The sequence below is a fragment of the Hetaerina americana genome, unplaced genomic scaffold (genome assembly GCF_022747635.1).
Source record: "Hetaerina americana unplaced genomic scaffold, ioHetAmer1.1.p SCAF_1, whole genome shotgun sequence".
NCBI lineage: Eukaryota > Metazoa > Arthropoda > Insecta > Odonata > Calopterygidae > Hetaerina > Hetaerina americana.
The window spans coordinates 115,770,347-115,790,884 of NW_027286069.1; the positions used below are offsets into that span (position 1 = coordinate 115,770,347).

Sequence of the window (20,538 nt, forward strand, 5' to 3'; positions counted from 1 at the left end):
CTTAAAAAAATGAAAATGACTGATCAACTATAAATATGCAATCATAAAAATTAGGTAGTCTAAGCAATCGCAGCATTAAGTTATTTTCCCATGTATACCCTGAGAAATTTTTTGGAACAACCCAGGCAAGAGATTTACATGATCATCAAAACATCTGGCGGCACATCCATCCAGTAGTTTAGTAGCTCGGTCCACCTAAAAAAATGAATATTATCAATAAGATATCATCGCCCAGAACATTGGAACACAGAACAAAATATTTCTTCAAAACAAAAGGAATCTTTTAAAGTCCCCAGTACTCATGACAAAAAGTGTTTAATCAATTGGTAGGAATTCTAGCTACTCCTATCTTCTACTTACAAGAATTCCTTTCACAAGTATATGAACGTTCAAATCTGTGAGCACAGAGCAGACACCTCAAAAGGTGTCCAGCACAAATTTCGGATGAACATGCCCTACTTTGCAAGAGCATCAATACATTTGGCTTTAACCATTTAGTGCCATCATATTATTATCGCTGGTGGATGTACAATATAATTATCTAATTTTTATAAAAATTTCAATTTTAAGCATTGGTAGCATGTAAGAGAACATACATGGTTTGACAGCCAATTAAAATGATAGGAGATTTTTATATTAATTCCAATATTTCCAGGTCAGCTATATTAAACTATTTTGTCTACTGAAGCAAGTGGTTAATTTTTACCTAGGCATTATTTTTCGAATAGACTTAGTTGCTTATCCATTTTATGCAAAATTATTGAGACAGGACTGGTAAAATTTATCGTTTATTATCGCATTCGTGAATATTGACAGTTTGCGTTATCCTTCAGCATAGACTTGACTCAAATGCACTTGGCCATCACGGTTTGTAATAATTTCCCTTGACTTTTCGCAATACGTTTTTCAAGTTTACAATTTTATTTTTGACTCATTTTGAGCGCATGGACGAGTGTGGTTAGAGAGGAGGATGATGTAAGTTAGATTTTGAATGTAACGTGGAACACCGGCGACATATGCTTCTGTTTCTGTGAGACATTTTGACAAATAACCGTGACAATAATTTATTATAAATTTACGGGAAAGGGGCAAAATGCATGAAGGAAAACAAGCACTCGTGGAATCGGGGTTGAAGAAGTTGGTGACGGATGTAGACAAATCTTTCCTAAGAAAAATGGAGGTAATACATAATAAGGCAGATTCATATCGTAAGGGTAAACATTTCCATTAGTATTGAAAGTATTTATGTGGCCATTCAAAGGTAAGACGTGTGTCATTTAAATATTGTTCACTATCGAATTTTCAGGGTAAAATGTACCTTTGCTCTGCGAAATGCTGCGAGAACAACGATTTATCTTATGAAGACGTACGTAGTTGTGTGGAGAAATGTTCGGCTCCGGTAGTAAATGCCCAAAACCTTGTCAGAAGTGAGCTGGAATATTTTCAGGTAAGTCTGGAGACTAAGGTGAAGTGTAATGGGATATAGCGGCCAGTTTGGTCGTATATTGCCTGAAACTGGGTCGTTTTAGCTGTCAATTCAAGCAATCAAGTTTTACAATCAGGCGTTTGAATGGTTGGCAATATGAAGAGAGGGAACTAAAAACTAAAAGGTTGTGAACTGATAGAGAAACAGCTAATAGTAGAATACAAATACTATGAAATGAAACGGTGCAATGGCCATTCCTCAACTTAATATGCCCTCCTTTCCCTCCATTCCAACCAAAATGCTTATATTTTCCTCTTTCTACCTCAAATTCATAGCATCATTTCATTCTCCCCTTTACCACAGTGTTGTTTCACTGCTACGCACATATGCACTGTATTTAATTCACTCGCCGTGTTAAAATTTCTAACTACAACCTAATCTCTTCCGCAATATCATGCTCAGTTTTTCTAAATTTTCTTTCTTTCCATTTTTATTTTTTCCATGCTTCCACACCCTAATAAGCCTCCAAACTAAGCATATACCCTGGCCTCAACGGCTGAGTGTTAGAATAATACAAAACTGCTTTAATCCAAAATTTGCTGTGATAATAAATTGGAGCTTAGATTCGCTGCTTTACAGCCCTATTTAAGGTTTATATATGCCCTTTACAGCCATACTTAAGGTTTATACCCCTGCCACACTCACCAACTATGGCTTGCAGGGTACTATAAAATAAACTAATAAAATAATGTTTTCTGTCTGTGGCTCCTCTTCACCCCTTGACATTTTTATAAGGGTCTTTACTGCTTTTGCCATATTTTTCTAAAACATGTAAAATCATTAGATAACATTGTACTCGGACATGTACGAAGGCTACATCATGTTTAATGTCGTGTGATGGAAAGCAATGAATTGAAAGTGTGGAAATGCAATTAGCATGAGGCGAAATTGCCTAAAGGTGTTGAGGGCATGATGTGTCAGTCCAATGCCATACTAAAGTGTTTCCATTAATATCAAATGAGAAACAATCAATAATGAATATGTCCTCCTCATGTTCTAGGTTTGATACTTATTTAGAGAAATGAAATTGTTTTGGTGACATAATAATGTGGAATTGATTTATCCACTTTGATAGTTGAGATATCTCTAAAGTTGTCCATTTCTCCGTACACTGTTGAAACTTAGTTCTATTAACTGAAATCCAGTGCATGTGGTGTTTTAGATATGATGGATCATGTCTACAAATTTCAAAATTGAAGTATCTGGCTAGTTAATGACATTCTTATCATGTATATGTTTATTTTTGTCACAAACTGTCAAATAAATTAGTTCTCATATGTTTCTTCCAATTGCAGAACACTTACTTAATAGCATTCTAAAATTGTAATGCATTGCAAATACTAAATGAGTGACAGAAGCACCAGTAAGTACTCACCAATTTTACACTCACTCAGGGAACAGAACTTTGAGAAGTAATTTTTTTCTTTTCCTATTGTTTTTAATAATGTATAAAGTCCATAAGGTTATGTAAAATTAGTCTTTTCTGTATGTACTAATTGGCACTGATACTTACTTTATATTTTGAACCAGACATTTTTCTAGATAAAAAATAATTGATACAACAAAGAAATGAGTGTTTTTTACGTTTGTCAACCACTTGAACATAAAGTAACTTTTAGATATCACAGCACCCTTTAGCAGATTGTGTTCACAAATACTATGGGAGTTTTTAGAATTCAAATCTACGCAGTAGGCAAATGATTATATGACAATACCGAGACTAAAAGTGTCATTTGAAACTCATCTGGCATTGACTACTGGCATTTAAATGCACCCCTTCATTTTACACCATTCACCATGACCAATATCATGAGCTATCATCATGTATCTGTTCGATGTGCATGGATGGACATTTTAAGGGTTGGTTCGTAGCAGCCCTCCTGTCCCCTACCAATCGCTTCATTCCCTCAAGAGTGCCCTGCACCAACATTTTCCATCATGTGCCTCTCATCCCCTGCCTTCTCTTTAATTCTGCTTTTCTGTTTCTTTTAATTAGTCTTCAGCTAACTGTTGTGCCATAGAATATATATCCAATCAATATCTCTCTACATCTTGTGTCCTCCATAGGCTTTTCTCTTCAACCAAAATACTCCTTCATCTGTTTTTGTCCTCTCTATTTACAGCATTCGCCTGTGGCATTACATTCCTATCACCTCCAACCTTATTTCCTCTTTTGCTTCTATTGCCCAAGTCTCACATCTGTAGAAAAGTTGATTAATGAATTGTTGTCTTTAGTCTATGCTATTACTATTAATTTTTAATTAATGAATCTTTGATACAAGGGATTTTCGCATCCCAATTAAAAGAATTTATAAAAACCATGGCTGTGTCAATGATTTGAATGACTACAGACCAATAGCCATCCAAAATACATTTGCTAAAATATTCGAAAAAGCCATGTATATGCAAATAGCATCTTATCTCGAAAAAAACTTCTTACTTTCAAATTCTCAGCATGGATTTAGATCTGAAAGGTCTACCACAACTGCCATATGTCAGAGAATCGACAGCATACTTAATTCATTAGATGCTAAACGCAAAACTCTTGGAATGTTTTTTGACTTGTCAAAGGCTTTTGATAATGTAAACCACAATAGGCTACTTATTAAACTCAATAGAATAGGAATTAGCGGAATTCCTTTAAACTGGATAAAGTCCTATCTTCATAATCGCACTCAGAAAGTAGTGTTATCAGTTGATGGGTCAAAATATTCATCTGAAGCATATCAAGTTAACAAAGGTGTTCCACAAGGCTCAACCCTTGGGCCACTCCTCTTTCTGATATACATCAATGACCTACCTAAATGCTTACCAAATAATGATGGAATAATACCAGTGTTGTACGCTGACAACACTAATGTAATAATTTCAACACAAACATATCCCAGCCTTGTGGAAAAATCTAAGTCTGTCACACTTGCAATAAACAAGTGGTGTACAGACAACCTTCTAGACTTAACCTTTTGCACTCGGATGTCGAGTGTGACTCAACACGGTTAGCAACGGCAGCAGCTCGTATGTCGAGCCACACTCGACACGGAGTTTCACCACGAGGGGAATTGGGATTTTTGTCTATTTTTCCAATAACTTTTCTTGTAATCATCTGCATGAAAGGGAAAGGAAAGTTAAAGCTTAATTAATAGCATGGCTTGTTTTATAAATGAATAGTATCGACCCATGATGTCGTCGTCGACATAAATGCTGTCTCCCAAAGGATGCCACCACCTACGCAGATGTTTTTTGTAATCTATTTACTGTGTTGTAAGTTCTTTTTCATTTGTATTGTTTGCTTTTTATTATTTGGAAGTCAGCTAAATGTAAAGCAATGTCTTTTAGAGATTATCGGTGCCTGAAAAAAGATCGCCAGAATGTAAAGTTACCTCAGTCAGCTGATCCTTAGTTCATTGCTTTCTAGTTTTGACTCTTTCATTTCCTTTTCGTCCTAGTGTCCGCTGTCTCATCAAACATTCTGCCTGCTCTTTTCCTATCTATTGCATAGTCAGGAATCTTGAGTAGGAGGGTCCAAGATATGATATATTATATTCATAGTAAAACACGAACCTTAGGACTTTTCCTGGAGTCGTTCTTTTTTGAGGTTGCATCATCCCTCCTGTGGTAAAAAAACCTTCCTTATCTTAGTCTCCGAGGTTTACTTACGTTTCTAGAAGCATAATGCAGGTGTTTTCCCTAATGGCAGAGGGTTCTCTTACAACAGGTGTTTTCCCTTTGGACAAATGCTTTGCCAGCTAGTAGTTGCTCATTCTGAACGATTTTCCCCTTCTCACGATGGGTAAGTATTCCTAAGAACTAGAAAGCAGCTGTTTCATGAGGAAAACTCTAAAATGGTGGCGTAATTTGTTTTTCTGGGGGCTTCAGGTCAGTGTTGTAAATTCATTTATATTGTATAAAGAATGCCAACAAAGAAAAAATGACAATTCGATCTCGCATGTGAAATTTGTTAGCAAACTAGTACACAATCTCTTTGGAGAATTCCGAGATGGTACACAAACGTCCAGGGTTAGATTCCCATCCACAAACATAGAGCAACGTTTAGATGGAAAACTCCATATATTCACACCTCACCCTAACAAAAAACATAAAGATTGTGCGGTTTGCTCTAACCAAAAAATCAAAGGAGGAAGAAGAGAGACGATATATATCTGTGAGACGTGTGAATGTAAACCAGGTCTTCATGTTGGTGAATGCTTCCAAAAATATCATACCATGAAAAATTATAGAGTTTAAATTAAGGTTTATCAATAAAGTTATCAATAATTATGTCAAAAAATCCAAATAAATAAGTTTGTATGAAAAGAAACTCCAGTTTTTCATTCTAGTGCCACGCTTAGCTAATTTAGGGTATTTAAAAAATTGAATCCCGAGTAGACTAAGGCAATCGAGGAAAAAGCACCCAAAGAGTGCAAAGGGTTATATGTAAATAAAAGTAAAATAGTATACTTTACCCACAATAAGAACGTGTCAGATGATCTGCTGGTAAAAATCAATGACCAATCAATTGAGCATGTGACAGAATGCAAATTTCTAGGTATTTCTCTATGTGCAAATATTTCTTGGGATACTCATGTAAAAGCCCTTCAACACAAGCTCAGTTCAACTTGCTACTTATTAAGACACCTGTATGAAAGTACAAGTAATACTGTACCACTCAATTTGTACTATGGGGAAATTTATTCAAATATAACCTACAGTATAATATTATGGGGATCAGCTGCTATTTCTCAAACCATCTTTAAAATTCAAAAGAAAGCTATTAGAATCATCACCAGGAAACCTCACAATGCCCCATCAAGGCCTATTTTCCATGAATTAAACTAGCTACCACTCCCGTGCATCTACATTATGTTTTTACTTCTGTATATAAAAAAAACATCAGCAACTATTCTCTTAACTCTGCCTATCATCATCATTACACCAGAGGCAGGAATGACTTCCATTATGGGAATATAAGAACTAAAGCATTGAAATTAGGACCCAATGAAATGGGCATCAGATTATATAACAAACTACCCAAAAGTATCAAGGATACAAAGGGAACTGCTGCATTCAGCCATACATTAAAAAGATATCTACAGCCCAATATGTTCTACTCGGTTGACGAATATCTCAACAATATTCCCAACCAGTAAGTTCATACTTTTAGTTTCTAGCACTGATCATGGTCTGTTTCATGTTAATGACCCAATGATTTTTCTGAATTTGATATTGCATGTGCATGTTACAGCCGATGTTCATGGGTTTGTAACAAACATTTATGTAACTATGAGCATCATTTCTTTTATGTATCTTAACTGAGCCTGTATCTTTGCTCCTCTTTGACGTGCCTTATATCATGTACATACACCACCCACCTGGTATTTTTGTATTGTGATCTCTGGGCAAATAAAAAGTAATAATAATTATAATTAACCTGTTCTAATGGAAGTACATCTTTGCCTTTCCTTTCAGCTCATTATATTCCCTTGCTTCGTCCATCTCAAGTGATCCTGCCTCCTAAATAGCAAAACTTTTGATATTTCCCTTATTCCAGTTTGTTTTTCTTCCTTATCGTTTTGAGATTTTCCTCCCTACTTTGGCCGCAGAACATTACCTTAGTGTTAAGCATGTTAATATTGAGATTCTACATTTTGATCTCCCTATCCCTATTGACTGTTATCCTTGTTAGGCCTTCTTTCTTTTCTGTAAATATAGCTATGTAGTCCCCGACCTCGTCACCATCTCCTTTGCCTACCATCGCATTCCAATCCCCCATCACTATCAAATGTTTCCCTGCAGGAACACACGCGATTATGTCCTCTAACTGATCGTATATCCTATCGACCTCATCTTCCTTATGGTTACTCGGTGACATGTATACCTGAATAATAACCAAGTTCGTCGGTTCTGCTTTTATCTCTACTAGTAGTTTTCTGTCCATTACCCTCTCTATGTTGACTATGCTTCTTCCTACCTCTTCATTTAATACTATGGCAACACCTCGTTGGCTCTCGTCCCCACCGCTGTATATTATTCTATACTTATCACTCCAGTAATCCCCGCTATCCTTCCATCTCACCTCGCATAGACCTAAAATACCGATATTTCCCCTTTCTATCTCTCGCTTAACATTCTCCAATTTCCCTGTCCTCATCATTGTCCTAACATTCCACGTTCCTATTCTAACTAATGTGGTCTTCTTCTCCTGCGTCTTCTGTCCTGCTGCTGCTGGTTTTCCCTTGTAAGGGTTTCGTGGGATGACGACCGCGGAAGCCTTGCCTCCCCCGCTGCTGGGCACGACACACGGCCGATTGGGCCGAGCCCCGTAGTTGCCAGGACTCAAAATCTCTGTATAGTCCATCATGTTAATCTTGGGAATGATAATTGAGGTGGTTTCCCGTTGGCTTCCTCAATAGTGTTTTTAACGTGACACCATCACTTATTGGCCGCCCCACTGGGGTCAGATGCCATTGCAGCCGCCTCACTGAGGAACAGACGCTGCATGGACTACCTTTTGTCCGGCTCCTAACCGTAGACCTATCTGGCATGGGTGACCCCACCTGGAGCAATTATTATTACTTCCGCCAGCACAGCTCTAGGGGTCATCGGAACGCACAAGCCCTTCCACCACGTCAAGGTTGTAGTCCGGGGAGGGATATGTGTGTATATATATATATATATATGGCATATATACATATGCATATATATATATTTATATGAATATATTTATATGTATATATATAAATGTATATATATATGTATATTGTGTCAGCCCATTATTGTGCCGCTCGTGTGAGTTTATCCGTACAATTGTTATATATATATATATGTATATATGTGTATATATATATATATATATATATGTACATATATATATATATATATATATATATATATATATATATATATATATATATATACATACATATATATATATATATATATATATATATATACATATATATATTTATATTTATATATATATATTCATATATATATTTATATATATATACATATATATATATTTATATTTATATATATATATATTCATATATATATATTTATATATATATATATATATCAGTTATGTTCTACGATGAGAGAGAGGGAGAGAGAGAGCCGAGCACCGGGATGGGATCACTATTAGAAGATGGGTGACTGGCTGACAGGGGAACGGTGGTAGACGCGGCCACGGTGTGGAGCAGGACCGGAGGTGGAGATGAGGAAGCGAGAAACGCGGGCACGGCGACCGTGTCCCCAGGCGGAGCCTTCATTTCTCAAGGACGGATGGGGGGGGTCTGATCGTCCAGCCGAAGTCACGGCGAGCGTAACAAGCCTTGTGCTAGACACGGTCACGACATGCAAGGCGCAACTGCCCCTGATGCCTTGCCGACAGCCGAATTTATTCCCACTCCTGGGCATGAACCTTGGCCTCTGGCCCGCGCAGCCAGGAGTCATACTCAGGGAAGCAAGGCTTTCCCGGCCCACGTCACCGGCACTCGGTACTGATAGCGGAAACTAGTCATGCCCCTGCGGAGTCATGCCCGGTATTTAGTTTCCACGAATTAGGTGGTGCTAAGGTGCCTATCACGAGGGTATCACGAATGCATGTCCTCAACATGCACTTGCATCTCCCTCCATATCTGTGATGCATCGCTCCATCATCCATGTGAATTTCCTTTTCAAAGGAAAGAAATTAAAATTTTCATTGCTCCCCAACAAATTTCTGAATCTACAGTAAGTTTTTATAAGTTCCTCAGAAAGTTTTCTTTTTGCTGTTAATATCTTTAAAACTAAGATTTGTCAAATTGTTTTTGTGAAAGTTGAAAATATTTTCCTTAGACAATTAGATTACAGTAAAAAATTGAAATATTGCTCTGTTTTATACTGTTTAACATTAATATGCTAGGTAGAATTACGGAATAGAAATAATGAAATTCACTTTTAAAAGTATAAACTTAAACTCGGTAATCAACCTGAAGGTCGGTTTGGTAGGTGATGATATTGTTCACCCAGTATTAAGTCCGACGGTGTGTGAAATTCACACATCAGGGTAGGGTGGCCAGTTCCTATCCCTGTGCAGGTTATGGTTTCCCATGAAGATCTGGTGCCCGAAAAATCACATAGCTTGGGTGGAGCTGAGGGGGCCCTGGGTGATTGCACGGGAATCAAACATCCACCCTCCGGCCAGTAGTCGAATGCACCACCCCTGGACTACCTCAACCCATCTTTTAAAAATATAATCAACTCAATTCGTAAAATAGTTACTGAAGTATCAATAATGTGAACATGCAGTAAAACATGGTTTTCAGGCTGGTGTAATGGCTAGTGTACTGGCTTCCCACCCCAACCTCGTGGATTCAAGTCCCAGCGGTGTCAATTTTGGAGTTATTCCTACCCCTACATAGGGTGCTATGTGGAAAGCACTAAAAGTATAGTACACCGTCCATCAAGTGGAGCGTTAAACTTTGGAGCCCTTGGCATCCTGCAGTTAAAACAGGCTAATGCTGACACCATACTGGGCGTACATCCATCATGCATGCCCCAGTTCTTATCTCTCCATTAATATAATTAATTTAATTTTTGCTATTTGTCTGTGTCTCCCTTGTTTTTACTGTCCAATCGTTACAACCTGCTCAATCTATGTAGCATTTAGATACCTGTTATTGTAGTTCAATCCAGTTTCTTGTAGGGTGAGCATCATATTCTGGTTCATGTTGCCCAAGGCTTTCCCCAGATAAACAAATTCAATGTAAGTGAATTGATCTTCCTGTTATCCTCATCTCTGTGATGAGTTTGAGAGCAAGAATGGCTTCTCTTGTTCCTATACTTCTTCAAAATCTTAATTGCTCCTCCTTAAATATTCTTTTTCTTTCTTCAGTAGAATTCTTCCCGTGGTTTTCTATGCATGTGCCATCAGACTGATGATTCTGTGGCTACGAATGAGTCTCATTTGTCTGCCTTTTTCTTTTTGGCATTAACATTATTATTATGTCTTCATCAAGTCTGTCAGTATTTCATCTTTCATGTACACATTAGGATGTATAGCTGTGTCAAATCTCCTGCCTTTTTATTCCTTGGGTATACCCTCAATTCTCCCCGGCTTTTCTGGCATTGTTTTTTATTGTATTGAAGGCTTTTCATGATCATTTCACTGATCAAGAATGCAATCAGCATGTAATTGTTTGTTTCATAGATTTCAAGAAGGCATATGATATAATAAATTGGGTGAAATTAATGAATGTATTTCAAAAAATGAGGCTAGATTAGGAGGATAGGTGACTAATCTGCAACCTGTTTATGTCCCAAAGGAGGATGAATAGTGTGTAATGGACAGGAAATAAAGCAAAAGAGGTAGTGCTGGGGACGTTGGGGGAAGAGAAAGGATTTTCAAGAGAAATCCGAGTGAGGCAGGAAAGATATATGCAGTGCATTTAGATTGGCTATGGTATTGACGCTGATGACTGTGATAGAGGGGAGAATGCCAGGAGGGGTAGAAGTAGGTTAGGCATGTTGGATGGAATGGATAAAGGGAGGAAGGAAGTATATGGAATAGGAGAGGATTATACATATATGGTATAAAATGTATTGGGAAAAAGTTTTGGAAAAATAGATTTCTTTCAAATATTGCTATAATGTAGGTGCTTTCCTGACATATCAGGGTCTTCCCCTGGGTCAGGCGTTCCATGTTGGCCGGTGCAGGTGAAACTGAGGAAAGAATACTGTGCCATGGTAACCAACCAGGAGGTTCCAACATCTTACCCTCTGCCACGGACCAATCATGAGTCACCTGACCTGTGGCCAAGATGCAGGGCTGGCACCTATCTGCCTTGAGAACGATGCCTGAGTCGAGCATCGAAACGTCGGCCAGCATGGAATGCCTCACCTGGTGGAAGACCTGGCAAAACTTGATTTAATTCCTACAGGGTCGCACCCAAAAGTGGTAGGACTGATTTTCTCTGGCGCAAACAGAGCGGTGGAGGGCGGTCTGCCTGGCAGGGTAAGGTGGAGGGGGCTCTTAGCAACAGACCGACACCAACCTCAGTCGCCTGCGGGCTGTCGTTGAGTGAGGACACCGTTTTTAGTGAAGCAAGTTTTTTGTCCACGTCGAAAAACAAAATGAATCTGAATTTAGAGCAACGTTATTCCGTGAAGTTTTGTGCGAAACTCGGGAAGACGGCAACTGAGACCCTCGATATGATCAAGCAGGCTTATGGGGACACTGCCTTAAGCCGTTCCACAGTATTTGAGTGGCACGAGTTGTTTAAAGAGGGTAGGGAGCTCGTTGAAGACGACCATCGCTCCGGACGGCCGTCGACGGCAAGAACCGACACGAATGTGGACTGAGTGAGGACACTGCTGAACACAGAACGACGCTTAACCAGTAAAGAAATTGCAGACCAGTTGTGTCTGTCTGCATCCAATGTTCAACGCATTATTTCACAGGATTTGGCCATGCGCAAGGTGTGCGCCAAGATGGTGCCGAAAATTCTGCCATGGCGCGCTCGTCGTCAGACAGCTCCTGGCCAAATACGGCGTTGCCACGTTGCCGCACCCGCCCTATTCTCCCGATCTGGCACCACCGGACTTCTTCTTCTTCCCCCTGATGAAAAGACAGCTCAAGGGATGACGTTTTGACTCGATAAAGGCCGTTCAAGAGGCTTCGACGAGGGTCATCAACGGCATCCCCAAAGAAAATTTCCAGCGGGCGTACGGGGAATGGGAGCAACGTTATACTAAGTGTGTAGCAGCTCAAGGAGCATACTTTGAAGATTATTAAGTCGATTTTAGTATATCGTCAATAAAATTCTTGTAAAAAAATCAGTCCTACCACTTTTGGGTGCGACCCTGTATAATGCCTCAAAAGTCTTCCAAGTACATCCCTTGAGTGTCAGCACACTTTTACCAGTGGCTTTTCCACGACTCCAAGGCTCCCTGGTAGGTGGGTACCAGAATGTCCGTTAAGGTGTACATTGCAAGTGTCTTTGACGGCACTCAGGGTCCCTTGGTGATGTCATTTGTGGGAGGATATGAAATAGTTTGCTGGTGCCAATTTGGGACCGTAAAGGGGTTTGGGAATCATCGTGATGCCGTTGCAGAAAGTCTTCTCCAGCAGACACTCGACTCTGCTCTTGGTCGTCCAACAAGACCTAAAGAGATCTAAAGCGTTTAGATAACTTTTGCATTGCCAAATTTCAGTGATAATGGTGTGCACTGTCATCTTATCAATGCCAATGCAATCTGCAATAATGCACACACTTAACTGACTGTCTGAATTCAGCACTTCACATACACGCCAGGAAAAAATTGTTATTGTTACTTTTTACTCAAACCTTGTATTGTAGTTTTGGATTTCAGGTTGTGTTTTGCTAGGAAAGACTGAGAAATGTATTGTTATATTCTTCTATGGTGTATGCCAAATCAAAACCTACTTTAACCAGGAGAATTCCAATAATAATCTTGATTGATGTCAATTAAGTTTATTTCTTAAATCCTGACATTTCCTTCACTTTCTTTTATTGCTATATTTCACCCTATTTCTGTAAACTCTCCCTATTCTCACACTCCCTTTTCCAACATGTTTCTTTTGCCCTATTAGCTTCTCATCTCATTTTATTGTAAAACTCTTTGTATTTTCTTTTCCCTATTTCAGTTTTTGCATTCTTCAATTTCATCCTGCCATCCATTTTAACTATCATATATCATCTGGTGGTATCTATGCAACAACCATCCTACCTTCCTGTGGCTCCTTGTATATATACCTGGACTATCAATACTTTGACCAAGTCTGCTCCTATTTCTAGCAGTAATGTTTGTTTATTTACCGGCTCTGTGTTCGCTGCCCTTCTCCCCAGTTTCCTATTAAATATTGTGTCTACCCCAAATGACTCTTTCTCCACTGTGCATTGCTCTGCAACTATTGCTCCAATAATTTGTTGCAGTTATTAGGTCGGGTGACCTACGGCTTAGGTCATTTGTGGGGATGGGTGGGTGATTCAGTAGGGGTAGGACATTCAGGGAATGGAGGAAGGGTGCAGAGAAACCCAGCATCTCACTTAACGAAAGGCACCTAAGGATCGAAGGGTTAGCATCCCATCTGACAGATTGCTAACTCCAAAGAGAGCGCGCCCTCTCCCCCCCCAAATAGGGATTGAGATACCTTTGATGAATCTTGAAACCTTTAGGGTACATCGTGGGATCTATGTCCTCAGCATCATCCTAAAGTTCTCCGGTCCTATGTTTATGGAGATCTTCCTCTTCTGTCCTGTTGCAATTGGCTCGGTTGTGCAAGGATTTCATGTGACAATGACTGCTAAGGTCTTGGAAGGAAGTTATGTTGCCACACCCTTTATATTCTTGGGGCAAATTATTGAAGTGGTTTCCATCTGCCTTCCTCAGCTGGTTGTTTTTAATGTGAGCTATCAGTAGAAATGCCCCCTCCCTTGGGGCGTTGTCCTTTGTCCCAGCCACTGCACCAAACAGGACCCTTGCACACCCTGCCTTTCCTCTCTTGCTCCTCACTTCCAACTGTGCACCAGGGTTGGCTCCACTTGGAGCAATTGGTATTGCTCTCACCAGAATAACACAAGTAGATTTTAACTTTATAATATATTAGCTCACTTCAGTGCTGCCTAAAATTTCTAATTTTAGGCTTGACTTGTGGAACTTATAGATCACGGGAAGAAAATGGCAGCTTCGTTAATTCTAAATAATATGGAATCCAACATTATGTGGAATTAACAAAACTGCAATTTTTCTTTCCGTTCAGTGCCGCCATTGACTTTCTTATATGAAAGAGGTTTTCAAGAAGTGATTTTTTAACATATCGCAAGTTCTATTTAATATTTGCATTGATTTTTTTTAATGATTCTGTAAAGATAAATACATATTTTAATTTGTTTTTCAGACTCGTCTGCAGCGCTGTATAACTCAGTGTCATGATGACATTCGACATAAGATGTCTGCGAATCCTGATTCAGAAGAAGTAAATAATTTTTCTTTAAAATTAATTTTCTTGGCCAATGTTCTGGGCGATGATATCTTATTGATAATATTCATTTTTTTAGGTGGACCGAGCTACAAAACTACTGGATGGATGTGCTGCCAGATGTTTTGATGATCATGTAAATCTCTTGCCTGGGTTGTTCCAGAAAATTTCTCAGGGTATAAATGGGAAAGTAACTTAATGCTGCGATTGCTTAGACTACCTAATTTTTAATGATTGCATATGTATAGTTGATCAGTCATTTTCATTTTTTTAAGTGGGAGAGTAGCAAAAGAGATGTTAGAGAATTGAATTTCATTAATAAATAGAATGGAATCCATAGTGAATTGATTTAATCAAAGTATTATAGTAACCACTGTGTCACAGTAAGATTCATCTCATGTAAGCTGGTACAGTGAGATGTAATTAATGGCAGCAGTTTCCATAACTTGCTGCACTGCTTGACTTTTGAAACATCAATGTATTTGTGATTACCCTGGAAAAGAGGCACTTAGGTAAAAGATGGAATGAGATACTTTTGAGGGGGATCGAAGTGGTCTCTCTCAGAGAGGCTGGAGACATCTTGTCAAAGGGTGATGAGCCTCTCATGGTGCTTGGACTCCCAGATGCTGTTATTTCAGCCGCAAAGTTTTGACTTTTGGCTGTTAACTTCCCTCACCTCTCTTCGATAAGTGTTGCTACGGAGATTATCCACTTGCGGTTGCATGGGTTTCCATCTCTGTTATTGATGGATGGAGGTGAGAACCTTGGGACACACGGGAGGAGAATATCCAATGTTTTGTACAAATATCTCAGAATAGGGGAAAAGGAAATGATGGAATTTGAAAGTTAAAACGATTTAAAAGAATTAGAAGATTAGTCTACCAGGGTGGATAGAAAAGAAAACATTGAGAGATAAAGACAAAAGTACAAAATGCACTTAATATTTATTGCGACACGTTTTCACTTGAGAATAACTTCTGACTACAGGCTGAAAATCATACCTGGTGTAATAGGATCTAATTAACCTTGATAATTGTTTGTAAATTGATATTTTTAAATAACTTATTTGATTGTGTATCGATTTCTTCCCTCATCAATTCTTACTTGCATATAGGAAACACTTGTAGGCAATGGATGAGCACTCGAAATAGTGAAATATAATTAGTACTTCCCTTGGGTTTCAGGTTCCTCCTAGTTTCTGGTTACCGAATGACCGTCCAAGCAATTTTCCATTTTAACCTTTACTATTTTCATATATACTACCTTTAATTTCTGGTTGAAGGATATGAGTATGGCTAGGCAACCAGCATGTATTAACTTGGGAGCAGGAAATTTTGCTTATTACAGTTTGTTAGATTTATATTTTATACACATTTTGAAGGATACTTTATTGCTTGTAATTAAATCTTTAGCTACTGCACTATGATATTTTCCTCTGTATTTGGAGGTATTTTGTATCATCTGTTAAACTCTCAAGATAGGCTCATACATTTTTTATATGTGGTAACAAAATTTGTCAAAAACTCTTCCATATCTTATTTCAGTTAATTCGTATTTAAAATTATAGATATACTTCTATGTAATTTTAATCCTGGTCCAGCCCCCCTGGGCACCATTAGCTTTATGTGAACTTTTTTGAGCTTCTTGGGAATTACCTGCACACAAACAGGAACTGGTCTCCTCTACCCTTTTGTGTGATTTTCGTTGTGGGCTTAGTATTGGGTGAACTTTATCATCACATACCAAACTGTCCTTTTGGTTGATTACTGTAATAATGATTTTTTGATACTTATTATCGCTGTGGTTCAAGAAATGAACACTCCTAGTGGTTTAAGTTATCTTATATTGTTCTAAGAAAACTAATTGCAAGTTAAATTATGGCATTTCTGAGTTGTTTATAGTACTGTTCGCTTCCTGTGGTGATTTCTTTTCCTTTGTACATCAATTTTGATACTTAAAACTTTCATAACGAGGAATCTGGTTTGAAGGGTTAAGTGGATACATTTTCTAAGACCAAAAAATTATTTTTACTGTCCAAAGAAGAGATATTTAAACTAAAAAATACAATTATTTGTTACTCCGGGAGGGATGTTTAGGCTGAGATACAGGGAAAACCAATAGGAAAGCAGTTTGTGGAACCTCTCTTCTCAACATTTCTGACTCTGTTGAAAAGAGGTGGTTGAAACCCCATTACATATATTAGGGTGCTGGGTGAAAGGCTAATTACAAGAATGGATAGACAAGCTGTTGGGACATCTATGTGCCAAAGATTAACAATCAAGCTTTAGACTGTATATGTTACTTTTATTTATTATAATTTCAGGAATGACAAAGGTCATTCATGTACCTTTAATGCATTTTTAAAATTTCATTTTTAAATGTAAATGCATTTTAAATTTTTAGACTTCCTATTCTTCCAGTGAGTACATAAAAAAATTAATTGTTGAACTCAGTGGGACACAAACCTACGCAAGACTTGAATACTGACTGACACTAAGGGCAAAAATAGCCTTTAAAATGGGCACACACATGGACCAAATATAATTCAAAGTAATTATGAGCTCATAAATGATGGCATTTTAACTTTTGATGCTTTTTAAAATAATTTTGAAGTTTTTAACGAATGGATGAAAATATTTACATTTGCTTTCAATATTATTTTCCACCACAGATCTATGGATGTGGGAGTACATTTTTCACGAAAATATTTGTACAGGTGGTGGTTCTAGGAAGCTTTTACTTAACACCCCCTACACTTTGATCCGAGGGTGTCTTGCTATCATCGGCATTATTTCCCCAGGCAACAAATACAAAGAACTCCGGGAGATACGCCTTCCGTAACTTTTAACGGAGTCATCCACTAATATGGGTTAAAGTGCAACAAAATGTAGAAAGGATTCACCCCAAGGTCATCTTGATCACAACTTATGATTTTGAAATTGTATTTTTTCCCCGGAAAACGGTTTCATCCATTTAATTCTAGGGAGTATTAAAGTATATCTGAAATTGTATCTATTTACTCCTTCCGTTAGCGCTGATTAAAGGCGGTTATGAACTCATAGCATGCAAACTAGACATTAGCGCATGAGATTTGGAATGGCGATGTACTGGTTTTATGACATAAACTGAGTTTTTATGAATAATTTTGTTTTGGGCCAGAAAAGCCTTTTCTTGATAAATCTTTTCGTAAAACTGCTGCTTTTCGTTGGTACACGTCATTTAATACTTGCCGATACTCTCTTTTTCGCGTCCCTTTTTTTGACTGAATGGGTTATCACCGAAAAGTAGATCATTTATTCAGTGTGAATTATCTGATATAGGGTATTTTATATTAATATGTTTACATAGTCTTGATTCGATGAAGTAAGCGGTGCACGAGTAATTCTACCGTGTCCTCGTAAATAGCAATTCAAATTCAGTCCCATAAATACGGCTATGACGCGCGCCATTTCACTTGGCCCGCGTCTCATGAAAACGTCGGGTTCGAGGACCTCTTCGGGGTGCTTGCCCAGCTCGCTTTGCCGCCGGCCGCGGAGAAGGAAGGCGTCGGCGAGCTGTGGGAAAAGATTCCCTCCGAGCCATTTGCATGTCCTGATCGCGTCTCCCATTCCTTTGTTTCCTCCAATTCACGCATTCATTTCGACCGCCATCAATTTCAATCATTGCGTCCGCGGACTTTTCAAGGCTCCCTTTCCGAGTCGCCGTGCACATTTCGCCTACTTACCGATCTTTCCCCTCCTCGGGGTAATGACCCTCATTCGTCTCGCGGGCGGCTGGCTGTCTTCCCTCGGTGCTCGAAGGCTCATCCACTTTCCATCCTTTACACACACCCACCATCCCCTGTTGCGACCCAAAAGGGGTTCCAATCCACCCCCGCCCCTCCCTTTCCCCCACCGCCTCTCCTCCCCACTTGTCGACGCAAAACGATTCAAAGAAACTTACTCCTGGGGATGGAGGAACTTAAACCTACATGGTTGAACAGTACTACTTTAAACTTACTCGATATCCCTGTAAAAATGATCGTTTTACTGACATTCACAGAGTTAAGCCTGAGAAATAGAAATTAAATCTTATTGGTCAGCTGTTGACGTACCCTTAAAAGCATCCGGAGTGGGTGGGGGGAGGCAGCGTTGACCTCCACCGCCGTCTCCTGCTCATCTCGCTGCCGTGACCCCCTTCCTCCAGGGGGAAGAACCGAGGAATACTGTCCTCGCTACGGCTTCCATTTTCCGGCCTCCCTGGAGGACGGGGTCCACTGGTCATGTGGGGTTGTAGAACAAAACGGGGGGGGGGGGGGAAGGAAGAGGCTCACAAGGGAGAGAACACTTGGCCGATTTTACGCATTCGTCATGGGCTTAACGTTAACGACATTGACTCCGTAGTCAGTAGTAGCATACGTTTATTTGCCGATTTTACAGTGGTTTAGCGTGATATCCGTGATCCTGAGGACACGGCAGTTTTATCAGATGACCTTAATGCTATACAACGCCGGTGCAACGCTTGGAAATTAGCGTTAAAATTAAAAAAAAATATTGTGATGAATTTTTGGAAAAAGAGCAACCCTCCCGATCATCAACTTAATCGGGGACTCCGAAATGGAATGTATAGATTCCATTAAATACCTGGGCGTTACCCTCACTCACGATCTCTCCTGGGTGAAACGCAAACGGGGATTATGATGACAAGCTAACAAAAAATTAGGATTAATTAGAAGAGTGCTCGGTAAATGTGATGAAAAAGGTCAAAGAGAAATGTTATTTATCTCTGGTTAGGCCGTATTTAGAATATGCTTCAAATACATATATGGATAGATCCTCACGAAGTTGAATAAATTGCCGAATTGGATCGCGTGCAGTGTAGAGGAGCTAGATTTGTATAAGGTCATGATAAACTTAGTAGCGTGTCAGAAGTATTAGAGCAGCTAGGTTGGGAATCACTCACGGAGCTAAGGTTAAATTTCAGATTGAAGCTCTTGCATAAATTGGAAGGTCTCTTTAGCAGTGATGTCGAAAAGGTACTATTACCCCCATCGTACTTCGTAGGAGAGTTCATCTCAATAAAATTAGAGAGATTAAGTGTACATAGAACATTTTAGGTGCCATTTTTTCCACGAACGGTAGGGGATCATAATAATATTGTTCGACCGCGGTAGGGTCATGTTCGGGTGAAAATTAGTCTGGTTTATATTCACCCCCAGCCGCACACCCTAGCGGTGGCTTGCAGGGTACATAAATAAATAAAAAAGATATCGCGTTGGGCATTAGCTGGGTAAACAAAAATGACGTGACATTGAGGGAGCATATCAATTCTGACGGGCAATTGTCTGCCCTCCCATTAAAATCTTGCAAAACCGCTTCGATCTAGAATCAGGTGTTACAAGGAGCAAAAAAAAACTTTTAGCGGATGACTACGTTGAAATAACTGTCGCGACATCTCCCGCAGTTCTTTGAATGAGCATAAAAAACTGTTGGCAGATAACTGTCAGCCTGTGAGAGGAAATTTATAGAAAAATATGTGAATCCGATTCATGACTCATCAAATTTCTTGCACCAATTTATTTTTTTGCAAAAACTAAATGCACAGTATCCTTTTCAGGTTCCAAAGAACACGGAATGAAATCAAATCTATGTAATGGAAATCATATTTTCCAAATTCTGCATCAAAAACTCACGACTTCTTTCGGACCATTAAGACTTACGATGCAACCTTACCAAGTTGGCTTTGCTGTCAACGATCCCTTAAGAAATTGTGCGGAAACAATTTGTTCCCTCAGGATGTCTTCTATAATTATGAGTTAGTGTTATAAAGCCTGAAAACGGCGGGGGTAGTGCTAACACCACGCCTTTCATGGTGAGTACATATCCGGACAAAATGGGGATCCACTTTAAAGAAACTCGCCTTTATTGAACGGGTGGTGGGGAAAAGTAATGAGAAAGCTGAAGAGAGGTGTTATTTAGCTTTAGTTAGACCTCATTTGGAATATGCCGCAAGCATTTGGGGTCCTTGGGAACAAAATTAGATAAAGTCCAAAGAAAATCCGCCAGATTCGTTAAAAATTGTCATAATTGGA

At 39.0% G+C, this 20,538-nt stretch overlaps 1 protein-coding gene across 1 annotated transcript; it reads left to right on the plus strand.

Moving 5' to 3' along the window:
* Nucleotides 1–925: 925 nt before the first annotated feature.
* On the plus strand, nucleotides 926–14,807 carry LOC139687012 (protein FAM136A-like). Its single transcript, XM_071584098.1, has 4 exons — nucleotides 926–1,180; nucleotides 1,307–1,447; nucleotides 14,388–14,465; nucleotides 14,548–14,807. The coding sequence occupies exons 1-4, from the start codon at nucleotides 1,094–1,096 to the stop codon at nucleotides 14,665–14,667; spliced, it is 426 nt and encodes a 141-aa protein (XP_071440199.1). The 5' UTR covers nucleotides 926–1,093; the 3' UTR covers nucleotides 14,668–14,807.
* Nucleotides 14,808–20,538: the final 5,731 nt, after the last annotated feature.